Below are 23,337 nucleotides of genomic sequence, written 5' to 3'. Positions count from 1 at the left end.
TGATGTAGACCAGGAGTGTCAAACTCATTTTAGTTCAATGGCTACGTTCACCCCAATTTGATCTCAAGTGGGCTGGTCCAGTGTATTTGCACACTCAGAAAATGTCAAGTCAAGTCAATGTCAAGAGCACTTTCAAACAGCCATCGCTGCATACAAAGTGCTGTACATGGAGCAATTTAACATGCACAATAAACAGTAAGACAAATCGGTAATAAAGGCAGTAGAAAGCACCAAACAGTAAAACCAAGAACAAATCTAAGTCATGCTGAGTCGAATGCCAAAGAATACAAGTGAGTTTTGAGGAGGGCTTTGAAGATGGGCAGCGAGGAGGCTTGCCGAATGTTCAGTGGGAGGTCATTCCAGAGAGAAGGACCAGCAACTGAAAAGGCTCGATCCCCTCTGAGCCTCAGTTTAGTTCTTGGTACTTCTAATAATGTCTGGTCCACAGACCTGAGGTGCCGGGCAGGTGTGTAGGGGCGGATGAGCTGAGAGAGGTAAGGTGGCCCGAGATTATTCAGAGATTTGAAAACAAAGAGGAGGATCTTGAAAATAACTCTATAATGAATGGAGAGCCAGTGAAGGGATGCCAGAGTAGGAGTTATGTGCTCCCTCTTACGAGTACCAGTCAAGAGGCGAGCAGCGGCATTCTGGACCAGCTGAAGGCACTTAATGGAGGACTGGCTGACTCCAAAGTAAAGGGCATTGCAGTAATCGAGCCGGGATGTGACAAAGGCATAAATTACGGTCTCAAAGTGTTCATGTGAGAGGAGAGGTTTTATTTTGGCCAGCTGTCTAAAGTGAAAAAAGCTGGATTTAACAACGGCACCAATTTGCCGATCAATTTGCACTCAGAAAATGTTTACCATCTTGTTGCAAATCGTGTGAGCAATCCAAAATTTCAGAACAAAAACATTGCAAACAAATCACTTTTTTCAATTACAGGTGCAACTTACAAATCTAAGTGAATCTATGCATGTGTCTTTAATAAAACAACTTAAGATCTAAAATCATTAGAAATGTAAATACATTTTCACAATACTTATGGAAATCTTGGCAACTTCAACTGACTCAGCAAACCATAATAACTGAAGGGGCAACTCTTCACAAAGAGCGTGCAGTTGCCCGCCTACTTTGCACACGTATAAAAAAGGGATGAAAGTGCAGTACATGAAAAAAAACACAATGGTTCCACCAAACCAACGACTTTTTAACTTGAGCAGTTGACTGACATTTTTCTCAACAGTTAGTGTTCACAGTAAGACAACTGTATTCTCCAAAGAGTGCAAAGGAGGCACCGCACTGACAACATGATGTCGGCTTCCTTTGAAACTTGGCATCTTTTAGCTTTCACAAGTGCATCAACAATAAGGTGTCGAACTCGGAAGAGCTAGTCATCAGTGCGCCCTCGAGTGGTCAAAATTAACAATTTATTTTCATTGCAAAATTGCTGGGTAAATTTTCTATCCCCACGGGTTGGATTGGACTATGACCTGAATACGTGCCACCAGAAACTGAATCTGACTAACTGATATTTGAATTTGATTCGTCGTGAGTGAGCTGGGGCCAACCCCTGCTGACTTTGGCTGAGAGGTACAGTACAGTATATACTAACGTTGCTCAGGATTAAAACAACAACAGAATGAGCGGTGCAGCCGATTCGAAAGTTGCTCACGATTTAAAACAAACACACAAAAATCTGGTTAAATTGCTCAAACACATTGAAAATGAACAAAATAGTTGCAATGTGTTTTACAACACGTGAATTGGAGACGCGGCGTTGTTGAGGTTTCAGGGTGTCCACTCGTCATCTCACCAATCACCTACATGCCGACCAGGGAAAATTAACCTAGATGCTTAGTGAGAATATTTCTGCACAATTGAAGCATATTACCACGACGTATGTAAGCCGTGTCCATTCACTGCGTTCTTGCTGCTTCCGCTTTGCCTGGCGTTATCAATGCAAGAGCCGCGAGGAGGCCCACGTTGGCTGGCTCACTCCAGGGCTGTGGCTATCACTCCTATTCTTCCTAATCCTTTGAGTGCGAGTGCAGCAAACTGTACCACTCCTGTCAAGAGTGCATGTGAGTGCGTCCTTGCTTTAACCTGGATGTGACATTTCTTCTACTCAGTACAAACACATTTTTGTCATGACATTTTTTAGGTGGGGCGGGGGCCATTTACCCTTTGAATGAAGTTACTTGGTAAGAGTTAGCTTAAGTTTTTTTTCAAGCGAGGAAACATTACTGGTGGTCAGACAGTTGACATGCTGCTGTAATGTTTGATTAGAAAGAAAGAAGGAAGTTAATGCAAAGGGTATGTTTTTTTTAAATTAAATATTAAATAAAATATATATATTAAAACAAATTGAATATAAAATAATAAAGCCTAGAGCGCCTATATTGTCTAGCTAACTGACATGCACGTGGGTGCGAGTATGTGCATAGACAGCAACAGATTTTGGAACTTGGTGCATACACAACGCGACTCCAAATTATTAGCCACCCCCTCCATTTTGGAGAAAATAAGAAACGTGTGCGTCTTATGGTCGTGAAAATACATTACTTCTTATTTCTTTACTTTTCAACATTTACCTCTCGTTTGTAAATGCTTTTAATTAAATGTTGTACTTTTAATTATGTGAAGCATTTTGTGCTGCTTTGTGTATAAATTCATGGATCCTGTGCGATATACGTAAATAAAGCTGACTTGCCTTGACTTAACCACTTGAAGCCTGAATTTAGTTCCAATAATTTAAAAACATTTGCTTTCAAGTAGATGTTGAATTAAGTTAAAAATGTTAATTTGAGTATAGAACATCATCTCATATATATATGTAACCAGGTGAACCTTACTTAGATGGTTGTAGTGAAGGCTTCCTTGTTTAACAAATGTAGCACTGTCACTTTAAGAGCCACACTAGATCAATACACGCGGGAACATATGCAGCGTGTGAGAATCAGACCAGAAAGGGTGACATGCACGTAAAGGAGGGTAGTCGCTGAACTGTGCCCACTGCTTGTCCCAACTTGATACACCAATGATCGTCCTCGTAACCCTGGCGATATTCAGGTAATTGGTAACTAGTTTACCATGACGCATGTTAGGTGTTAATTTTGGACAGATGATTAATTAGTTGAATGGTATTTGTAGAGCACAATATCTGGAGTGGTTTGGGTTGGAGTTTGAAATCTACCACTAGTGAGTCGTGTGAACAGCTGTACAGCGTAAGTGTTCGCAATGTTATAAGATTTAAATATGTTTTTTACTGTAAATTATATGAACTGTGTTATCTGTTCTTTAGAGGGGAGATCATTTGTGTTTGACCACGTGCTTTGCACACACCCAACACACCGGAACATATCGAGTAAGTGTGGCTGCATCTCAAAACAGTTGTAATGATTATTTGTTCTGCACTAAGAAGTATTGTGGCTTGTAAATAATGTATTTTTATTTCTGTTTTCCTATTAAGCAAGCCACTGCTGTTGTCTATTGTGGCGTAATTGTCTGTAATCTGTTAAATGATTTTCTTTGATCTCTTAGATCCCTTTTCGACCTCTTTTAAAATTCAGTTAACATCTCAGTCTTTCATCTTAATGCTGAACAATTTTTCATTGTTCAGTCGGGAATAAAGCCCACCTAAAAATTATTTTGTGTCCAGTCCAGTCTTTCCAAAGACCCGGCTACACATTATATATATATATATATATATATATATATATATATATATATATATATATATATATATACTTATATATATATATATATATATATATATACACACACACACACTATACATACATACACACACACAAATACGCATTTCGGTGTGATGCAAACAAGTGTAAGTTGAGAGGTTCGTTGTTTGTCAGTGGATGGCTCTTCTTTGCGAATGACAGATGGAGAGATGGAATCCTTTAATGCAGTTTATTTAAAAAGGAGAAAGAAAAAAAACGTCTACACCTCCGGACGGACGAACGAGACTCCTCCTGCCCCGAAACACAAAACACTTCCTGGTTTCCGTAACCAATGGGATAATATCAACATAAACTTGTTTAAACAATTATTAAACAGAATATAACCTAGGTAACTGTAACACAAAAGAACATAATGCTCAAATATAAAATTAAAATAATTAATAATTTAACATAAGCTTACACAAGCAACAACCGGTATAAAAAAAAGCAGGTGTTCCCATCTCAGGTATGTCGATTCTTTTATTGATGTAACATTTTCAGGAGTTACACCGCTTATAACCGCTATGCTATTATAAAACACGATTATAAATTATAAAAACAAAATAAAAAAATTCAATACATATTTATTTATGTTAAACAAGTTTACTTACCACCCACTCAGTTTGACCGACCTTTCAGCATGGAGAGTGAGCCTGTCACTTCAGCTCACTTGTGGAATTCAGAAAGTAGTTTTTGTTGAGGCACAGATGAATGTTACACATTGCACTTTTGTACACAATCTGGCCGTTACAATGAATACAGAAGAAATCACTTTTCAAAAAAAGCTAACTTTTTTTTCCATTTCATGTGTACACATACTTATATCGGTAAGTGTCACAAAAAAGTATAAAGCTGAACAAGTTGAAACTTTACAAATTTACTTTTAACTGATATAGGTGTGAATTTATCATCGCTGTCCCCACTATCACTGAGACAGCTGCCGTCATTGTCTACAGGAGGAAGCCTGGTCCGAGGTCATCCTACTCGCTTTGAATAGATGGAAGCTGCAATCATTTTTAGCTCTACAGAAAAAGAATCAACAGAAATTACAATTATAACGCAACACGCTATTTTGTAATGCTAACAGATACTAACTGGAATGGCCCCTTTGAAAGAAAATGAGTGAGTGTTGAATGCCGTCTAAATACAGTATTGTGTTTGCGGCAGGAAAAAAAGCCATTGTCACCGAGCCATATACAGGGGGGACCCACCCCCCTAAAAAAATATTGTGGCAGACTGTAGCAAATTAGCATCAAACAGAATTTGTCAAACATTTTTAAAAATACTTGTCATCGGCACTGTACCTCCTCATTTTAGTGATTAAAGTACACAACAAGACAGGTATATATTTTTCTTAGCACAGCTTACCTCAAAAGGGACAGATTATCCAAGTTTGGAGTCCAAAAATGGTGGTGCAACACCCGTCCAGCTTAGCAGTCCAAAAAAAGAATGTAGAGTCCCCTTCAACTGGAAACAAGAAAAACTAATGCTTGCAAATGATTCCGAGGTATGTGTTTGTAATAAATTGACCGGCAGTGGAGCACAGGAAAACGACATCACTATTTTTGGCTACATTTGGAGCAGAGGAGGTTTGATTTGCGAAAATGGCGCTAAAGGGGTTTAAGTAACTTCCACTTTTTTGCTCTATGATGTACATCCATTTACTTTCTGAATTACTTGTCTTGTTCTTGTTAGGTTTTAGCTTACCTAAAACCCCAAGCCAGACTACTTTAGGCAAGACTGGTCATCAGCCAAATTAAGGGCGTATATAGTGCAGACAACCATTTACTTTCAGATTTACAATTTAGATAGGCTAGAGAACCAAACATGCATGTTTCTGAAAGTTGGAATGAAAATGCAAAATAAGAAAAAAATAGAGGAGAAAACTTACTATGTAACCGTGATCATTTGCTTTGACTTGACGATTGGTGACCTGGTGACCTCGGCCTTGTTGGCGAGCAATCTAGCAATGGGCAGGAACAAATTGGACAGCTGCAACAGTGTTGCAACGTTAGTCTCCTAAGTAATCAATCTTGACACCCCTTTTGTACATCCCACTTCTCCACATTCTGTTGAAGTGAAAAACAATCAAGAGCACCCAATCAAGCTATTTTCGTCTTTCGTCACATTAGGACTATAATTGGACCCACAAAGGATTCCATCAACTGTTCGTAGGACTAGCTATAACAGCGGCCAATGAAAAGCATCCATATTAACGAAAAGAACCAATAAGGACATTTAAAAAAAAAAACATTTGCTTACCTTGGGCAGCTGCTGACAAAATGATGAGACTCCCTGCTTGCCTCATGCCCAGATAAATAGTGAGTGTTTATGTCATGATAGGAATATATGCTTTAAAAACAATTATTCAAATTAATTATAGTCACATTTGACCCATGAGTGTAAACGGCATCTATTTTGTCTGTGGTGAGAAATCAGCAGCTGTTGACACTAACATACCCCAATATGACTCAAATTCAGATACGGTAAGCTGATATAGGCCAACAATTTTGCCAGCTTTGTTAGGACAAGGACATTTATATAAATTGCATGCAACCTTCTGTTTGTTGCTAACCAATCGTGTTGACAGCGTCTCACAAAAACGAAACAAAACAAAACAATCTTTTAGTGGAAACGAACATTTGAGTGAATTCGGAGTGATCCTTTGGCTCCCCCTGTGGCAGTATGGGGGAAATGCTGAGGAACAACATAGCATTCGTACTGATTCACCTAAAATTCAAAATGGTCTAGTTCCAGAAAATACCCATCAGGTGTGGAAGATCATGTCTATTTATTGTGATGTATATTTGAGGAGCCTAGTTGTATTTACATGTAATCAATACCTCAAGTGCTTCATTGTCACAGTGTTGCATTGCTAAAATGGCTACAAAACGGACCTTTCGATGTCAGCTAAGACAAGAAGAGCTCTGATGCTGGAAGAGAGGGTAAAAGTGATCAAAATGAAAAACGGAGCAAGCAAAATAAAAGACATTATCCAAGAAATTGATGTAAGTGAAAGTGAATGCTGACCGTAAATTTCGCAATTTCATTCTCTTTTTTTCTTTCTACCCTGACAATATGAAGTGTCAAATAAGTGTGTGCTCGTACTTATGCACTATTGGAATCAAAATAGAGTACACATACATTTGTGTGTGTGTACACATACGTTTGTTTGTGTGTGTGTGCTTACATCTGAAATCAAATTTGCCACAGTGAAAAAAACGCTGTTGTGAAAAATTTTCTTGCTGCAAACATGATTTCGTTGTAGAGGAGTTTCACTGTACTTGATACTTGACTTGAAGTTAAATCAAATGAATTAACCAGCTTGCTAAATTTCAATGGAGCCAACACAATCAGGAGACACTGTGGCCAGTAACCGCCCATGTCAGGACATAGCCAATCTGAGGAAAGATCTTTTGTAAATCAAATTAATGAGAACAGAAATGAAATTGGAGTAAAGGTTATTTTCATGTTGAACATTTTTAAAGACCAATGAGAAAATTGACCATTCAAATTAGCAGTTATTTCAGACAAACAAAAATTGCTTGGAAAAAGGGCATCCGGCCTGCTCATATCCAACCCAAATTATCTTCCAAACGTGATATATCAAAGATTGTTAAGAAAAAAAATGAAAATGAAAAAAGAAGTCCTTTAACATGGAAGGACAACGAATAGTAATGTACAGGGTAAGACATGCTAATGCTAAACCAGCTCTAACCTATTATTAAATGTAGTCACAAAACAGAATAAATGATTGTTTTAGTACAATTTTCACTCAAGTCGCTCTGGAACCACGTTTGTTAAGGCAGAGAGTAACCAACCATGAAGAGCGAATCAAAAAGTGCCTTGAGAAAAAAAATAAAATTAAAAAACATTTGAAATACAGGTAAACAGCCTCACACAATACATTCCAAAAACTGAAAATGAATAGATGTGTGTTATCCAAGAGATTCAAACTAATAGGATGTTAATATATAGAATGTTAAATATTTATAATACTTAATAAATTTGTTTGTTTGCACAATAGGGCTGCATTTTGATTTTGATTGAATATCTGCAAAATCAATGTTCCCAAAATGGCATCTTATTTCACCATTGCCCCTGCTCCTTCCTCCCAATACAGTACTGTGATTGCCATTTGTCAGATTAGGCTTAAGCTAAAATGATATCTTGTCACTATTCAATTGAATATAGGATGAAAATAATGAAATACTAAATCATTGTCTTCTGTTTTTAGTTACCGTATTTTTCCAGACTATACACCACTACTTTTCCCCGATTTCAATGCTTTGCCTTATAATGTGATGCGGCTGATTTCGTATTATTTACTGACGAGTTTCAGGCTGTCAACAGACTTACCCATAGTCTCATCATATCTGACCGATTAAATTATCGATTTGTCCGGGTCCGCCCTCATACTGAATATTCATCGGCTATTTGTGGTTGGGATGTACACACGTGAGGGATGACCCGCCTGTGATAAATATGGAAAGTTGTGTGCATAGCTCATGTTCGCACAAAAATGTGAACAACTTCATAAACTTTCAATCATTGAACTTGTTCAGGTATGACACTGCATAAAAATATATAATCGGCTCACATTATTATTACAGATACGCAGCAAATTGATGGATAACTACTTTTGAAATCAGAAGTCAATAAAATTATTTTTTTCTTCTTTTATTGAACAGCATTTCCAAAAGAATAAAAAAAATGCTTGCAATAACTTCAAACGTGACAATTTTCAATTCCGGTACAGGTTTTAAACCACAGCCCAATTTTAACAGGCCACATAAAATAAAAAATGGACTTCTATTTGACACATGACAAATCAAAACTTTGTCTCGCAAAGATGTTGTGATGTGACTTTTGTTGAGGTTTGAACTTTTAACAAGCAAGCACAGCGTATCGCTAAGACAAGTCACGCTTCTTTTTCTTCTTGTTCTTCTTCTTTTTCTTCTCCTTTTTCTTTTTCTTTTTGTTTAATTTTACTTTTGATTCCTTTTCTTGGTCATCGGTGCTGTCACAGCTTTCGTCTTCTTCCTTTGCGTCTTTTTTGCAAACGTCATTCGACTTGCCATTGGATGCTGATAACTCCTTAACTTGAGCATGGATTTTTATGTCCTGATCCTTATTCAGCCCCTCCTTAACATTTGGTGATTTAACACAAACAGTTATGAGCATCTTCTCCTCCCTCATCTTCTTGAACAAATTATTTTCCTGCCCGGGCTGGTGACTACCATGACAACCATCCTCCTGTTTGCTTGTGTGATCCCTCTCGTGGCTCCTATCGTAATGATTTCCCGGTTTCCCGCTGTCTCCTCTCTCTGTATAACTGCTTCTCTGGTCTGACAATGTGGGATGGTGTTTGGTGCTGCTAGTGCTGCTGCAGCTGGAGTGTCCTTTGGTCTCTTCTGTATGTTTACTCACAAGTGTTTTCTGCCAAACAAGACAACAAAAATCAGGGTGTAGTTACATTTAAATATGTTTCCAATAAAATATTACATTTGGTGAAGAGATCCAAAACATTGAGGCACTCACAGAGGGGTTGGGGGAGGGGGGGGATTAAAGGTTGAAAGTCCAGGGTAATGAAAAACAACAGCAAAACAAACGTCATGTCATTGTCCAAGCCATTATTCGTACCCAGACCCTAAGTAGTGTGTGGAAGCAACTAAATCTTGCTGTCTGTGGCCAGGTTGGTATTGCAAATGAGAATCCGTTCTCAATTACCTGGACATTCAGCATAAGATTGAATAATAACAAAAATACTAAAGATTGCCTATAATAAAACAATTAATATTATTTTTTATCTTTATGTGTTTTACAAAAGGAGACCGAGTCAGCTATCTGGGTCCACAGCATACATTGGATGATACAAGGAAAAGGAAACAAGTGTGATCAAATGTTTACTATTTTAAAGGAATGTACACTTCAATGGCGCTACCCTGCGGGTTCAATTGAAAATCTTAGCATAAAAGCAGACTGCAAGGGAATAATTTGTTTGCTTCAATAGAACGGGTGTTTGTCTGTTGTTTCAGGTAAAGTGCACCAGGTCTGTTTAGTTACAGCTTCCAAATGCACAATTGCCTAATCTGTGAAAAATAAATTCAAGCAGAGAAACTGTCAAAACTCAAGTTCAATGGATACAATGTTTGCAAAACTGCTGTGAAATTAGAGGTCCTACATTCAAATGCAACTTGACCTGTACAACCTCATAAAGACATTATTCTTATTATTCAGTACCATTTGCACTGACTATAAAAATCTGATAAAAACATCATTTGCACAATAATTTGGAATGCAATGTGACTATCAAAAAGCGAATACTCACACGGCCAATCTTACGATGAGCGTGGACGGCTGCATGGGTTTCAACTTTACTTAAATCTCCAATGAATTCCTCACATATCTGGCAGTAAAATCCAATCACTGGCATAATAAAATGTAATCCTGTAAAAAAAACAAAAAAAACAATTAAAACACGAAACAGTGAGTGTCTTAATGTATTTAATAATTGTGAAATTTATATAATAAAGAGTGTACAAAGTAAGGCTACTTTACCGTCCTCTTTGAGCATTTCGCCCATTTCTTTCATCAAATTTTCAGTTTGAGTTATTTTTGTTCGTTTGACTTTGTCCCTTTCACTTTCATCACCTGGCTAAAATATAGAAATGACAAGTCAAACCAACAAATAACAAAAAAAGATCAAACTAATTCGGATTATTATATTTCAGTATTCTTCCAAGGATGGTCTCATATGTGTCAAACATTATTAGACTGAAATCAGTTTTACCCCCCCCCCCCTCCCCTGGGCAAGATTTATTGTTAATATGTAGATAGGTCATTTTAATGTAAACTGAAGAAACTTTTTTTCATTTTTTTTCTCCTTTTGGTCAGTTTTTATTTTTTAATTACAACAACATAACAGCAATTTTGGCTTATTAAGACAATACAATTGACTGTTTTATAAAAATATATTATGCTAAATTCACATTTAGCTCCATTGTGTATAGGCCATTATGCAACGCGATGGTCAACTTCAAAACAACAACAAAAAAGCCTAGATTTGATTTTGAAGTTGGACCTCAGAATCAATCCTTGTGCCGGCTGACTTGAATTTGAATTGGTGCTGACCTGATATTTTCAGTGCCCAAAAGTGCAGTGACTGATTTAAACACAATATTTCATTTCTAGTGCTCATGAGCACTAGAAATGAAATATTGGGTGCACACAACACTTGTTGTGTGCACCCAATATTGTGTGCACCCAAATATTGGGTGCACACAACACTGGTTGTGTGCACCCCTGGCTATGACTGTATCCTGTATACTATCCTAAAATTAAGCTATTGTAATTGCACAAGTTAATAGGAATGCCTCAAAGAATAAATCAATCACAAGATTATTCAAACATTGGCTTAGGAGGGACATTCCAACACTGCGCATTCTACACATTCACCCTCAGTGAACACGCACACCTTTTTTTCTCCCCCACGAAGACAGTAGTCCCAAGAGTGAGTGATGACAAAGCCACATTAGCAGTGTGTTGCAAAATATAGGTCGCAATTATCTACCACATATTTTTACTCGTTTTCAACCTGTTTGAGCAATGTGACCCATGATTTTTTTTTAAATACCCGTAACATTACGAGGCTGCATTCAGTGACATCTGTTACGAAACACGGGCAATCCATAACCGTTGGAAGCTCTTAAGTTCGGTCAGGGTGTTTCAGAATTAGCAAAGAAATTATTTACCTTGTGCTTTTCGTAGGATGACAGAGATGTCTCAGCTGTATTACCTTTTTCTCGAGTATCCTTGGTTGCTTAAAAAAAGCCAAATCAAAATGTTAAGAGTCTGCATGAATCAAGAATTGATAAAGAAAAACAGAAGATGGTAAGTATGTCAGACAGCAGTTTTCAATAGATCCACCTTCATGTCCAGAAGACACCAAACCTTACCCTTGAGAACAGGGGAGGAAAAAAGATCCAAGACAACAATAAAAATGTTGCAACAAATTTGAACTGAATAAGTATAATGTGTAAATTACAGATTAAATTCTAGATCGAGAATGCACACTGAATATCCAGTCGACATACCCCTGTTCAACTACAATTTTTCTGTGTTACAAAAAAAGGAGACCAAGATAATTCAGTTGAAAACTACTTTCACGAACAATGTGCGCCGCACAACTCAATTTTAAGAGTAAATAAACTCTTTTAGAGAAGGGAAAGTAAAATGAACCGCCGAAAACGATGTGCACGCTCTTAACATTGAGGATGTGGCTATGTTCAGAATGAAACGCTCACATTCAAACTCATATTAAAGCAAAGTCAGCACGCACCTGCCACCATTTCAAGTACCTCTGATAAACCCCAAATAGAAGGCAACTGTTATTATGGGTTTCCTGACATCTTTGTAGTCGCATCTTACAATACAAGCAATGATCCTGTAGAGGAATTTTGCCTTTACTATGACTTACTACTTCTTTTGTTGTTGGCTCTGAAAGACTCTTGAAAGAAAGAATGTAGTATACTGATTGACGCTATTCACCTACTTAACTGTGATTCACTTTGTTTCTCATCACACCCACTTTTATAAGGACTTCCCAGAGAACATGGTTAACATCAAAAAGGAACTGTTATCTCGAATATCTATCGGTATGTTGCTGGCACCACATCAAATGTCAGGTTGAAGACAGTAGGAGGTACTGGTCTGGTCTCACCTCACCACTCCCAACTTTTGCAGCCACACTGGATCTGATTGCATTTTGCTTTTTTTTGTTACTGTTTTACATGAGGGTGTGACTGACCGCATCTGATTCCAAACAATCAGAGGGAATGGATTAACCCAAAGCAAACACCCAATTCAACAAAAGAACGGCTTCAGCAGAAGATTGAGGTTTTGGAAGGCCCACTTGAGTTCAGACCTCCAGTTCCTGGAAGTACTCAGGAAAAAAAAAACACATGGAGGAGAAGCTGCTTGTGACCTTCTACCAAGCCCCCATTGAGAGCATCCTTGTGTGCTGCATCACAGGGTGATCTGCTGGGTGCACTGCAGGTAACAAGAGAAGGCTTCAAAGACTGATCAACACCGCCCAGAAGTTCACTGGCTGTTCTCTCTCCTTGGTTATTAGCCAACACTTTTATTCCTCCGAAATGTATCCCCAATTTCGTTGTATACCTGATGTACAATGACAATAAAAAAACATTATATTCTGTTCATTAAAGGCAAGAAAACATTGACGTGATTTATCTCGGTCTCATTTCTGTCCTCACCCAAGCTTGGCATTTTGAACAGAGTTATGTTGACATCCACAAAGGTTAAAAGTAACCATCCTTGTAAGCTTGACCTTTTGACTTTCTAATGTCATGCCGTTCTTGTATATTGTATTGTATATGCATAAGCACACGAGGCTTATAAATTCTAAAAATCACTAAGCGATTTGAATAATCTTAATACTTGATGGAATATCCTCTCACCTTTGATGAGTGACTGTAAGGACTCCAAAGCGCTCCGCATCTTAGGGCCTTGAGACAATCCCAAAGAAGCTGCTGTCGAACTAAGAGGTGGCTCTGGAAGTAACCGTTTGCCGATCTCATTACAGTTTGTTTTGGTCAAATTGTTCAATATCATTTTGATCTTCTCACACTCATGGTTGTCCAGATTAGCAAAGACTTGTCTTGACGATAAGAAGCCATCCAAAAGACGAGAACATGACTGATCGTGGTTATGCTGTTTACTGCCCAGATCCCAAGTCTTCATTTCATCCCACTGTGGTTTGACTAACTGTCCAGTCGTGCGTGTCATAGATGTTTGAGAGTATAGATGTTCTTTTTTGGCTTTTTCATCACCATATAAGAACCACTCTTCATCTTCAAATGGCTCAGCTTTGGAAGCCGTGTGACTTTGGGGCTGAAGCCAAGAGAAGTCACTGCCAACTCTGTCATGAGGCAGGAGCATGCTCTCATTTTCCAGTGATGTTGAAGCCGCTGGTGTTCCATGTTGTTGCTCGTGAGAGCCACGCCACGTTTTTTTGCTTTTATCTGAGGCCTGTCGAGAGAGTATTGTTTAACAAAAGAATGTACATTTCACTACCATGTACTTGGTCAGAGAAATCACTTGATTATTAGAACATGTTACAATGCTCGAAACTCAAATACCTCACATCACAAATCAACTTCCCCATTTTAACTTTGAATTTAATGGAAATTCAATATCAATGTCATTATGTCAACATCCTGTTCGAGCCCCCCAATAGACACAACCCAAAACAGGTTTGTTTATGCTTTTTTTGACCTGAAAAAGACTCAACCATATTGTACTTTTTAAATAGCAAAATATGTCTTCGAGCCTTATAGACACACAATAAGTATCTGTTTTATAGAATGTTAAGAATTTTTGCATCATGATTTCATGCTACAATTCAATGGACATTGTGCCAATGTTTGGCCACCAGGGGCACTATAAGTTCACTATACTTATAAGTAATTTTGGTCATTTTTCACAGCGAAACTATAATACAGTACTGTACAAGTTTGTATTTTGTTTTTGTTATATAATGTCTGCATGTGTTCAAATGCAAGTTGTTTAAGTTTTCAATTGCAGTGACATTGATGCTTCTTTTGTTCCATGGATGGATATAGACATACCGTATTTATACACGCTGAATTTAAAACCAAGACACAATATATAAATAAACAGTAGGGTTAGTATGTATTTAACCACCCTGTGATTTTGAAAGTTCTACGATAATTTTCCTCATTGGTGCATGTCCACCGTGAAAGACACAATCTACAAATAAATAAATAGAATCTGGAAAGCACAGTGTATGATTCCTCCCCCCCCCCCCCCCAGAATTTATGTGTATGTTTGTGCGGAAAATTAAGTATTTGAACAGGTGCCAATCAGCGAGAATTATGGCCATCAAAGGCTCATTACTGTGACTGTGAAGTCCACCTTCAATCCATTTATTCGTCTAAATTTGTAGAACCTAGGTGATGTTGTCAGCTGCATAGAAAATGCATATGCAGCACACAATCAACCTCCGATTAACGTAAATTCCAGACTATAATACGCTTTTAACTAGTACTTTTTAATGTGATGCAGTTTACTTGGGTATATTATCCAATGCGTTTCAAGCCGCAAATAGATGTACCCACGTCTGACCAACTAATTTACTGAACACGTCACAGTGGACCAATGAAATTGTCCGAGTCTACCCTCATATTGAATACCATATTCCAGTGAAATGCTTGGATAATAAAAGATTTTACTAAAGTTGGCCACGTGCGTAGCGTGAAGCATAGAATAAAGCTTACAAGAGCAACTATTGCAGAGGTTTGCCAGCGGATCCACAATTATGAAAGTGTTGCTTGGGTCTTGATTGAGAGCTCGATGTGAGACGTATGTGTGGAGTGACGACTCCCCTGCATCGCTCATCCACAATCAGGAGACCAGAGCAGCAAAGCGGATCATATAGTTTCCAAAGTATGCAATGTTGTGTGATGAAGAAGACTGCACAAGCTTTTAGACAAGCAACTTTGCCTCGTGTGATAAGAGAGACAGAGTTTCTGGAAGGATATGGTGTACAAGTAACTATGTGTGTTCGACAATGTTTGGGAACAAAAGCATCTACTGAAGTTGAAGGTAATTAAAAAAACATTTTAATTCATCTGAGTGACCTCTTCTTTCCAAATATCCCAAATATATAATGTCGAAATAATAATAAAGCAAAAGGGGCCAACATACCGTCTGAACAAATTCGTTTTATGGCTAAACTTGTTGCTGATGCAGCTTTTAATCAGGTCCCCTGGTCGTCCGGATATTGTGCTACTACAATGGGAAAGCTCAAAGAGCTATCCGGGACAAAAGTGTAGACCTCCACGAGACTGGAATAGGCTATTGGATAATTGCCATGCCGCTTGGTGAAAAAAAAGAGCAATTATATAAAAAGAGGCAAATAATGACTATCAACCTCACTTGGACTGATGCTTTGTAGCGTAGGTATCAATGAAGCTAATAAAAGGTGAAAAATCAGCCCAGAAGCAGACAAGAGTAGCTGCTCAATGACCCAAAGAGAGCTGTGACCGTTGTTTCAAGAGCTACAATTGGTAAAACACTAAGACATGATTGTTCAAAATCAGCATTGCACAGAAGGTTTCCCGATTTAAGTCAGGACATGCTCAGGCCTTTCTGAGGTTTGGCGATCCAGAGGAGTTATTGGAGAAAGTCATGAGCAGATTAAAATAAAATACTGTCAAATTTTTTGGTCTTAACTCCACTCGCTGTCTTTAATAAAGTTAGGATGAACGGGGCCATGTATAGCGACATTTTCCCAACAATCTCCTTCCCTCAGTCAGCGCATTGAAGATGGGTCATGGTTGACTCTTCCAACATGACAATGACCGGAAGTATAGAGCAAGGATAACCAAGGAATGGCTCCGTAAGAAACCCATCAATGTTCTGGTGTGACAATGTCAGTCAACTCCAGACCTAAATCCAATAGAAAATCTTTGTAGGTACCTGAAATTCAGAGTTGGTTAGCAATGGCACCTAAACCTGACAGATCTAGAGAAGATGCCAAATTCCCAGCTGCAGTGTGTGCAAACCTAGTAAAAAACTACAAGGAAATTTGTAATTACAAAAAAAAGGCATTTCATACCAAATATTAACATTGATTGTCTCACATGTTCAAATACTTATGGTACTTGCAGCATTAATAGACAAATCAATTAATTAAAAGAAAATCTGAGTGTGATTTCCCGATCGCACAGTGGATATGCACCTTTGAGGAAAATTACAACCCCTACATAACTTCCAAGTGGGAGAACTTGCGGGGCGCACACACCCACACATACATTTAACAGAACATACAAGCAAATTTATGAGTGAGATGATTTACCTGAATAGTTAGGATTGCCTCTTTGAGAGAGGGCAGCTGTTTTGCCATTTCTTTGTTGTTGATGACCATTTTAAGTCCCTCCAACAAACTACTGCCGCTGAGCCCAGTACTAGAACTGGGACCAGTGTTGTCACTGATGTAGCTGTGGGTCCTTGGCTGCTTTTTGCTTTTATCATGGCTCTTGTCCAGGCTGCTACTTCGTGACGAGGACAGCCTCGGCCTGCTTTTGCTCCGTGCTCTACTTTCCCTGGTTTGGCTTCGACTGCGAGCTCTGCTTTTGCTTCTTGCCCGACTTTTTCCACGAATGTGACTTTTACTCCTTCCTCTACTTCTACTTCTACTTCTGCTTCGTGCACAGCTACGGCCACGGCTTCGCCCGCGGCTTTTAGCTCGAGATCTTCCACGGCTGTGGTTCGGACTCCTGCTCCGACTTTTGCTCCTGATCAAACGCTTCTGGAAAACAAGGTCTGACTCGACAGCCTCTTTCAGGATTGCGGTTGACTTTAATGCATCAGCCAGGTTGTATGCCATGTTGCCTTTGAGATAGTCTGGGAACGGTTTATTTGCAGCTATACATCTCAGGAACTCTTCTCCAGCACTGTCACTGAAAAAAATGTAATCAAAATCTTGAATCAAGAATCGAAAATGTTCAAGCTTTGACTTTCATTTACATCTTCATCGGCTGGGCAATTCATGGAAATTTAACTCTCATTTCAATTTTGGCTGTTAAAAATCACAAAAACATTAATGTGCTGAAGAGCTCGTTAAGTTCCTATGTTGTGAATGCACCATGTTGCCCTTGCAGAGAATGTATGACGTGCGTGTGATTCTGCCCTGATCAAGTTTGCCTTATACAATGTTCAGAATCAGAATCATCTTTATTGGCCAAGTATGTAGAACACACAAGGAAATGTCACCTCTGTTGGAGATTACTGTTAAACTAAACACAAAAATAAACACTAATTACACACATTGTATATTTAATTAAATATTTGCATTGTTTGAGAACGATCGCTTGTGCTAAGGAAAAAGTCAATGTAAATGTGAAGAAAAAAAATCACTTTTAATGTAAGTGTCGTCTCCCAGGAATGATGTCGCTTCAAATAACCAATAATCAGACACATACAGAACGGCAATACTAAAAGGTATTGATTTTGCCTAATCTGTGAAAGACACATTTTATTAATAAAGCTTAGCAACCTATTTCTTCTTCTCTTATCACAATGTAGTGCCCTCCTACCATTAGAGGCCACCATGTGCACAGCAGAAACTTACAGTATTCAGTTTTATTCATTTTTTGTTAAATTGCTCTCATACAGTCATTATACAGTATAATATAACTTTATTTTCATGTTTTTCTTTTGATTTATATTTAAAGTTCAGTTTTCAAAGATTCAAATATGAAAGCCAAGACCCCAGTTTAGCCTGGGAGGTCTTGACTTGTGAAATAAAAACAAGATGGAATAAATACGATAACGAGACAAGAGCAGACGCTTATTCGGACACTGTATGAGTGCATTCAAAGCTGTGGCTGCAGCAGAATGAAAATACAAAAGGCTTGAATTGCACGTGAGACTTGATATTTTTGCACTTGACAAAGAAAGAAAGTGTACAATGTGCAGGGAAGAAAAAGCATGGGGGTGATGATAATTGTGAGTCATAGCGTTTTAGTCGTGTAATTCCTACCGACTGCTATCAGGCTGCTAAATAAACATGTGAAAGCCTGGACTCACCCCATCCATACATTGTAAATAGCACAGCCACCTTACACATACATGCAGTTGCATATATACAATACAATACAATACATGCTGATTTATATAGCACTTTCACAACAGCAGCAGCTGTATATATGCTTATATCTGTATATTATATTGCATTCTGGACCGTGTGCAGTTCTTTTTTCTGAAACATTTATTTTGTGGATGCAATACTTTGTTTTTCCTTTCTATCCCCCACCCCCTTCAATTCTGCTGCTGTAGATAGCAAATTTACCCAGTGTGGGATGAATAAAAGTTTTCTTATCTTAATAAATACTAACTTTTGAAATCAATGAAAAGACGTTCAATACTCGTGATTTCAATAACAATCAAAATAATGGTGACTAGAATTTTTTTTACATAATCGTCCAGCCTAACATATACAACTACATACCTGTTGTTTGGTGTGTGATTGGCAGGTGTTGGATTCCATTGGGAGCCTGGAAGATGAGATGGTGGTGGCCGAGAGGCAAGCTGCTGGCTGCCTCCAAGAGTACTACGGTCTATGGAGAACGAGCTACAGTGGGGCTGAGAGTATTCAGAATTTATGTTAATAGTACTTTTCATGACAGAAATGTGACATTGATAGCATGTTTATATGACTTCAGCTGCAAAGGAAAATGTAATTTTTGCTTTTAAATTTTTTTTTATACAGTGGCACCTTGACTATTGGTCCCCCTTATGTTTTTTTTTTTAGATCAATGGTCTTTCTTTTTTTTGCCTTGTGTTGCTAGAAATTTGCAGCCACTCTGAAAAAAAATATGTATTTAAATTCATGCCCTTTCCATTCATTTCAATGGGAAAAGTTGAACTGCATCTGGTGTCAGTTTTGACCATGGTGATGAAATAAATTCAACTTGTTAGTCAAAGTACCACTTCACATTTTCTAATTGACAAGTATACAGTGGATATAAAAAAGTCTAAGCACAGCTGTTCAAATGCAGGGTCTAATGATATCAACAAATTATGCTAAGATAAAACATTTTAAAACTTTTTCCGCCAGTAATGTGACCTATAACCTGACTCATTAAAATAAAAAAACTGTTAAGGGGAAGAACATTATTATTGGGTTGTTTTTTTTTTTTTAGTTCAGTACAGTAAATTTGTTTCATAAATATGCACACCCTCAAATTGATACCTTGTTGGAAATTTGCCTTATAAATCTTTTTGGGCAAGAGTCTGTAAGTGTGGCACATTTTGATATGGCACTATTTGCTCACTCTTCTATGCAAATATTCTCCAGATCACTGTTCGCAAGGGTATCTTCTGGGCACAGCCCTCACCAGATCACTCCAGAGATGTTCGATGGAACTGTTGATAATTGCCTCCACCTTCACTAAGACCCCAGTTTCAACTGAAGAAAACTGCCCAAAGCATGACGCTTCACTGAAGGTATGCTGTTCTTTTGGTGCTGTGTTTGTCCAAAAATCTTGTCAAGGTCTCTGTCGTGCCATACCTAATATATTTGATAAGATAAGATAAGATATCCTTTATTCGTCCCACACTGGGGAAATTTACAGCCTCCAGCAGCAAGAATGTATGTAGAAAGGAGATGATGATAACTATCTTCATTGTGTTCCATGGTATATTAATGCCATGGAAATTCTTTTGCATCCTTCTGTCAGGAAAAGCCAACTACAACACCTGAACTTTTTTTTTTTTGGGGGGGGGGGGGTTAATGAGAGACAGTTAAAACGGTGGTAGATGTGCACGGACTTCTATTGTATAAGATTGGATAATTCTGAGCAGAGTGTCATCCCCAGCGGAAGGCGTTATCTCAGTTGTTATTTTTCACAGAAAATGTTGAGAAATTATTTATCTTGCTCTCATTTTCTGTATCAGAAAAAAACCCCGGTAGTCCAGTGGTTAGCACGTCGGCTTCACAGTGCAGAGGTACAGGGTTCGATTCCAGCTCCGGCCTCCCTGTGTGGAGTTTGCATGTTCTCCCCGGGCCTGCGTGGGTTTTCTCCGGGTGCTCCGGTTTCCTCCCCCATTCCAAAAACATGCGTGGCAGGCTGATTGAACACTCTAAATTGTCCCTAGGTGTGAGTGTGAGTGAGGTTGTTCGTTTCTGTGTGCCCTGTGATTGGCTGGCAACCGATTCAGGGTGTCCCCCACCTACTGCCCGGAGACAGCTGGGATAGGCTCCAGCACACCCGCGACCCTAGTGAGGATCAAGCGGTTTGGAAGATGAATGAATGAATGAAAAAAAACCTGTGTTATTTCAACAAGGATAAAATATTTCACATCCACTGTATAACTTTGTATTAATGTATTTGTCATTTAAGCTGAGACAGCACTGACAGTACTCTCCAAAGGTATTGCAATGGCAATGTCAATTATTTTGTTGTTGTTGTACATAAAGATGTGTTAAACAACTCAGGGCAGAGCACCTTTTGTTTGAAGCCAGCCACTTTTCAAGCGAGCAAATGTATTGGAACAGACATTATTGAATTAACATTCAGTGAACTTTTCAAATTTGGTGGCATAGGCCTTAACTGCATTAAGCCTGCGATACGACTCACTGACGTCCCTTTTGTATTCTACATTTGAAATGCTTTTCCGGGACTTGAAAGTCTCTTTCAGTTCCTGTTTGCTTCTGGGGGTTTCTACCTTCAGGAGGGGGGTCACCAACTCTGTTCCTGAAGGGCCCCTATCCCACATTTGTTAATGCCTCCCTCCCTCCAACAAACCTGAAGTTTGTCGCTCATCTCTGTGCTGCTTTGCAAAATCCAATCTGGCCTTCCGATTCTTTTTGCTGATGAATGCTTTGGGTCTTGTACTATATCTTGTATATTTCTTTTCTCAAAAGTCTTCTTTGAACAGTGGATTCTGATGCCTTCGCCCCTGCCCTGTGGAGGCTTGCATTGGTGTTGCGGTTATCTTTGGCTGTTTCTTCACAGCTCTCATAATGTCAGCAACAGTTGTTGATACCTTTGGCCGACATTTCCAATGTCTGTTACTCAGTACACCAGCTGTTTCTTTCTTTTTCAGGACATTCAAAATTATTGGACTGGCTAAGCGCAATATTTGTGTATAACAGCTCTGATCGATTTTCCCTCTCAAAATGGTTTGCTTTTCTCCAATGGGACGGACGGCTCTCTCGTCTTCATGTTTGCTTCACAGCAAATACAGATAATATTTCAACATCTAATGCTCAAGCAATAAATCTAAAAGGCAACATGTGAGCAACTAGAAACACGCATAAGTCATATCTTCCAATAAATTCAAACAAAATGTGCCCTCTCCTGAGCTGTTTAGCACATCAATGTCAATACCATGACGTAAAAGGTATTCCTGTGTTATGTTTCATATTCATCTTTGGATCTGAAACCCAAATGTCTTCAGTGTGCAATAAAAACAAAGGAATTTACCTTGCTGTTCCAGTACTTTTGGAGGGGACTGTACTTTCTTTTGACACTCAAGATTTACCTGCTGACCTGCCCAGAATTTAGTTGTATTTAACAGACACTAATGATGACTTACCATAGACAATACCTTCACTACAAAACTGCAAAAATTAGATAATACTGAATCTATCAAAATAATTTCACTGGAGAAGAAAGTAAGCGCAGAAAGAAAACTCAACCCTCCAATGAAGTGGAGACTGTTAAATAAAACATGTCTATCATTGTCATTAATGTGTTTATCATTTTCATTTTTAGCTGAACATTCTGCTTCACCTATTAAAGATCGGCTGCGGTTTAAAAACTCAAATACAGCAGTATACTTTCACATCATTGGAACTTCTGCTGATGAGGTAGTAAAACTACAGTCCCGGAGTACTCAACCTGACAGTACCTGATTTTGCCACTGGAAAAGGCTCAATGACAGAGTTATGCCAGGCCATGTTGGTACCAAGAAGTGGAAAAAGTCCAATTGCTTTTAGAACTTCTTGACACAACAGTCTGAGAGAATACCATTAAAGTTGGATGCTTTCTTTTGACAGCGAAGTCGTAGAAATACGAGTAGCAACCACTTCTCATATTTTAACATCCTTCTAAATTCAAGTTTTAACATATTCTAGATTACCACAAGCATTTATTGCACTTTATAACCAATAAAACCCAACCAACTTGTTAAACTGGAAGAAACAAGATAAATGTGCCGTAAACGCAGGGATAAATACAGACAGGTCGATATCTTGATTCACCACTGTACATGATTTTTACACGTATCAACCATTGTCATTCTGTTTCGAGTGTACAGTATGTGGTACTGTTTCTCCTTGGTCCCTTATCAATTATTTTTTAACCCCCAGTCCCCGGACTCCCCCCTCGGTGCATGAGCATGTTGCGTACGTACATTCATATAATTAGGTCCTGGAGGTCTTTGTAGAAATTGGTTTCCCAGGGGCGCTGAAGACGAAAATGGTCCGGAGCGTCCAGGAGGTAAATTTCGTGCAGAAGGCTCACACGAAGCATCGACATTGTAAGGAGGGCCGCGATATGGTGGAACGCCGAAAGATGGATGTGGCGGGCCACACTGACGTTGACCAGGCCGGTTCATTATCCGTATTTTGATTAAGCAATAGTGACAAAGAGGATACGCTCAAATTAAGAAAATGAATAGTTTGCGACCCAGTCAATTGCGTTGTTGCAAATGGATAGATGTCCCGGACGAAAATACAGCAGGTCGAAAATGCCCCGGACGAAAACAGACTCTTCTTCGAACATGATCGTAAATAAGATCACCGCCCCCTAACGAACAGGAGCGTAACTGTATTACATTTGTGTTTTTTTATTCATTCCCAAAATGTTCGCATAATTTGGCACATTGAATACAACATGAGAACTCAATATTTAAAGCCATAAACATCACACAAACAAATCAGAAATAACAAAAAAAAACAACCAAAATAAAAGCTTAAATAAAATGGGGAAAAAAAGAAAATAATACATAAACAAAATAATAAATACACGTATATCACTAAATTTGCGAG

At 38.5% G+C, this 23,337-nt stretch overlaps 1 protein-coding gene across 1 annotated transcript; it reads right to left on the bottom strand.

Annotated features, from left to right (window-relative positions):
• Positions 1 to 5,979: 5,979 nt before the first annotated feature.
• Positions 5,980 to 23,072, bottom strand: si:ch211-195b21.5 (uncharacterized). The gene is made up of 8 exons (XM_052081046.1): positions 22,701 to 23,072; positions 18,790 to 18,923; positions 16,636 to 17,239; positions 13,214 to 13,784; positions 11,489 to 11,556; positions 10,296 to 10,392; positions 10,066 to 10,184; positions 5,980 to 9,173 (listed from the first exon to the last, which is right to left on the bottom strand). The coding sequence occupies exons 1-8, from the start codon at positions 22,902 to 22,904 to the stop codon at positions 8,646 to 8,648; spliced, it is 2,325 nt and encodes a 774-aa protein (XP_051937006.1). The 5' UTR covers positions 22,905 to 23,072; the 3' UTR covers positions 5,980 to 8,645.
• Between the last annotated feature and the right edge of the window lie 265 nt (positions 23,073 to 23,337).

The sequence above is a fragment of the Hippocampus zosterae genome, chromosome 11, assembly GCF_025434085.1.
Source record: "Hippocampus zosterae strain Florida chromosome 11, ASM2543408v3, whole genome shotgun sequence".
Classification (NCBI taxonomy): Eukaryota; Metazoa; Chordata; class Actinopteri; order Syngnathiformes; family Syngnathidae; genus Hippocampus; species Hippocampus zosterae.
This window is presented reverse-complemented; position numbering and strand designations above follow the sequence as displayed.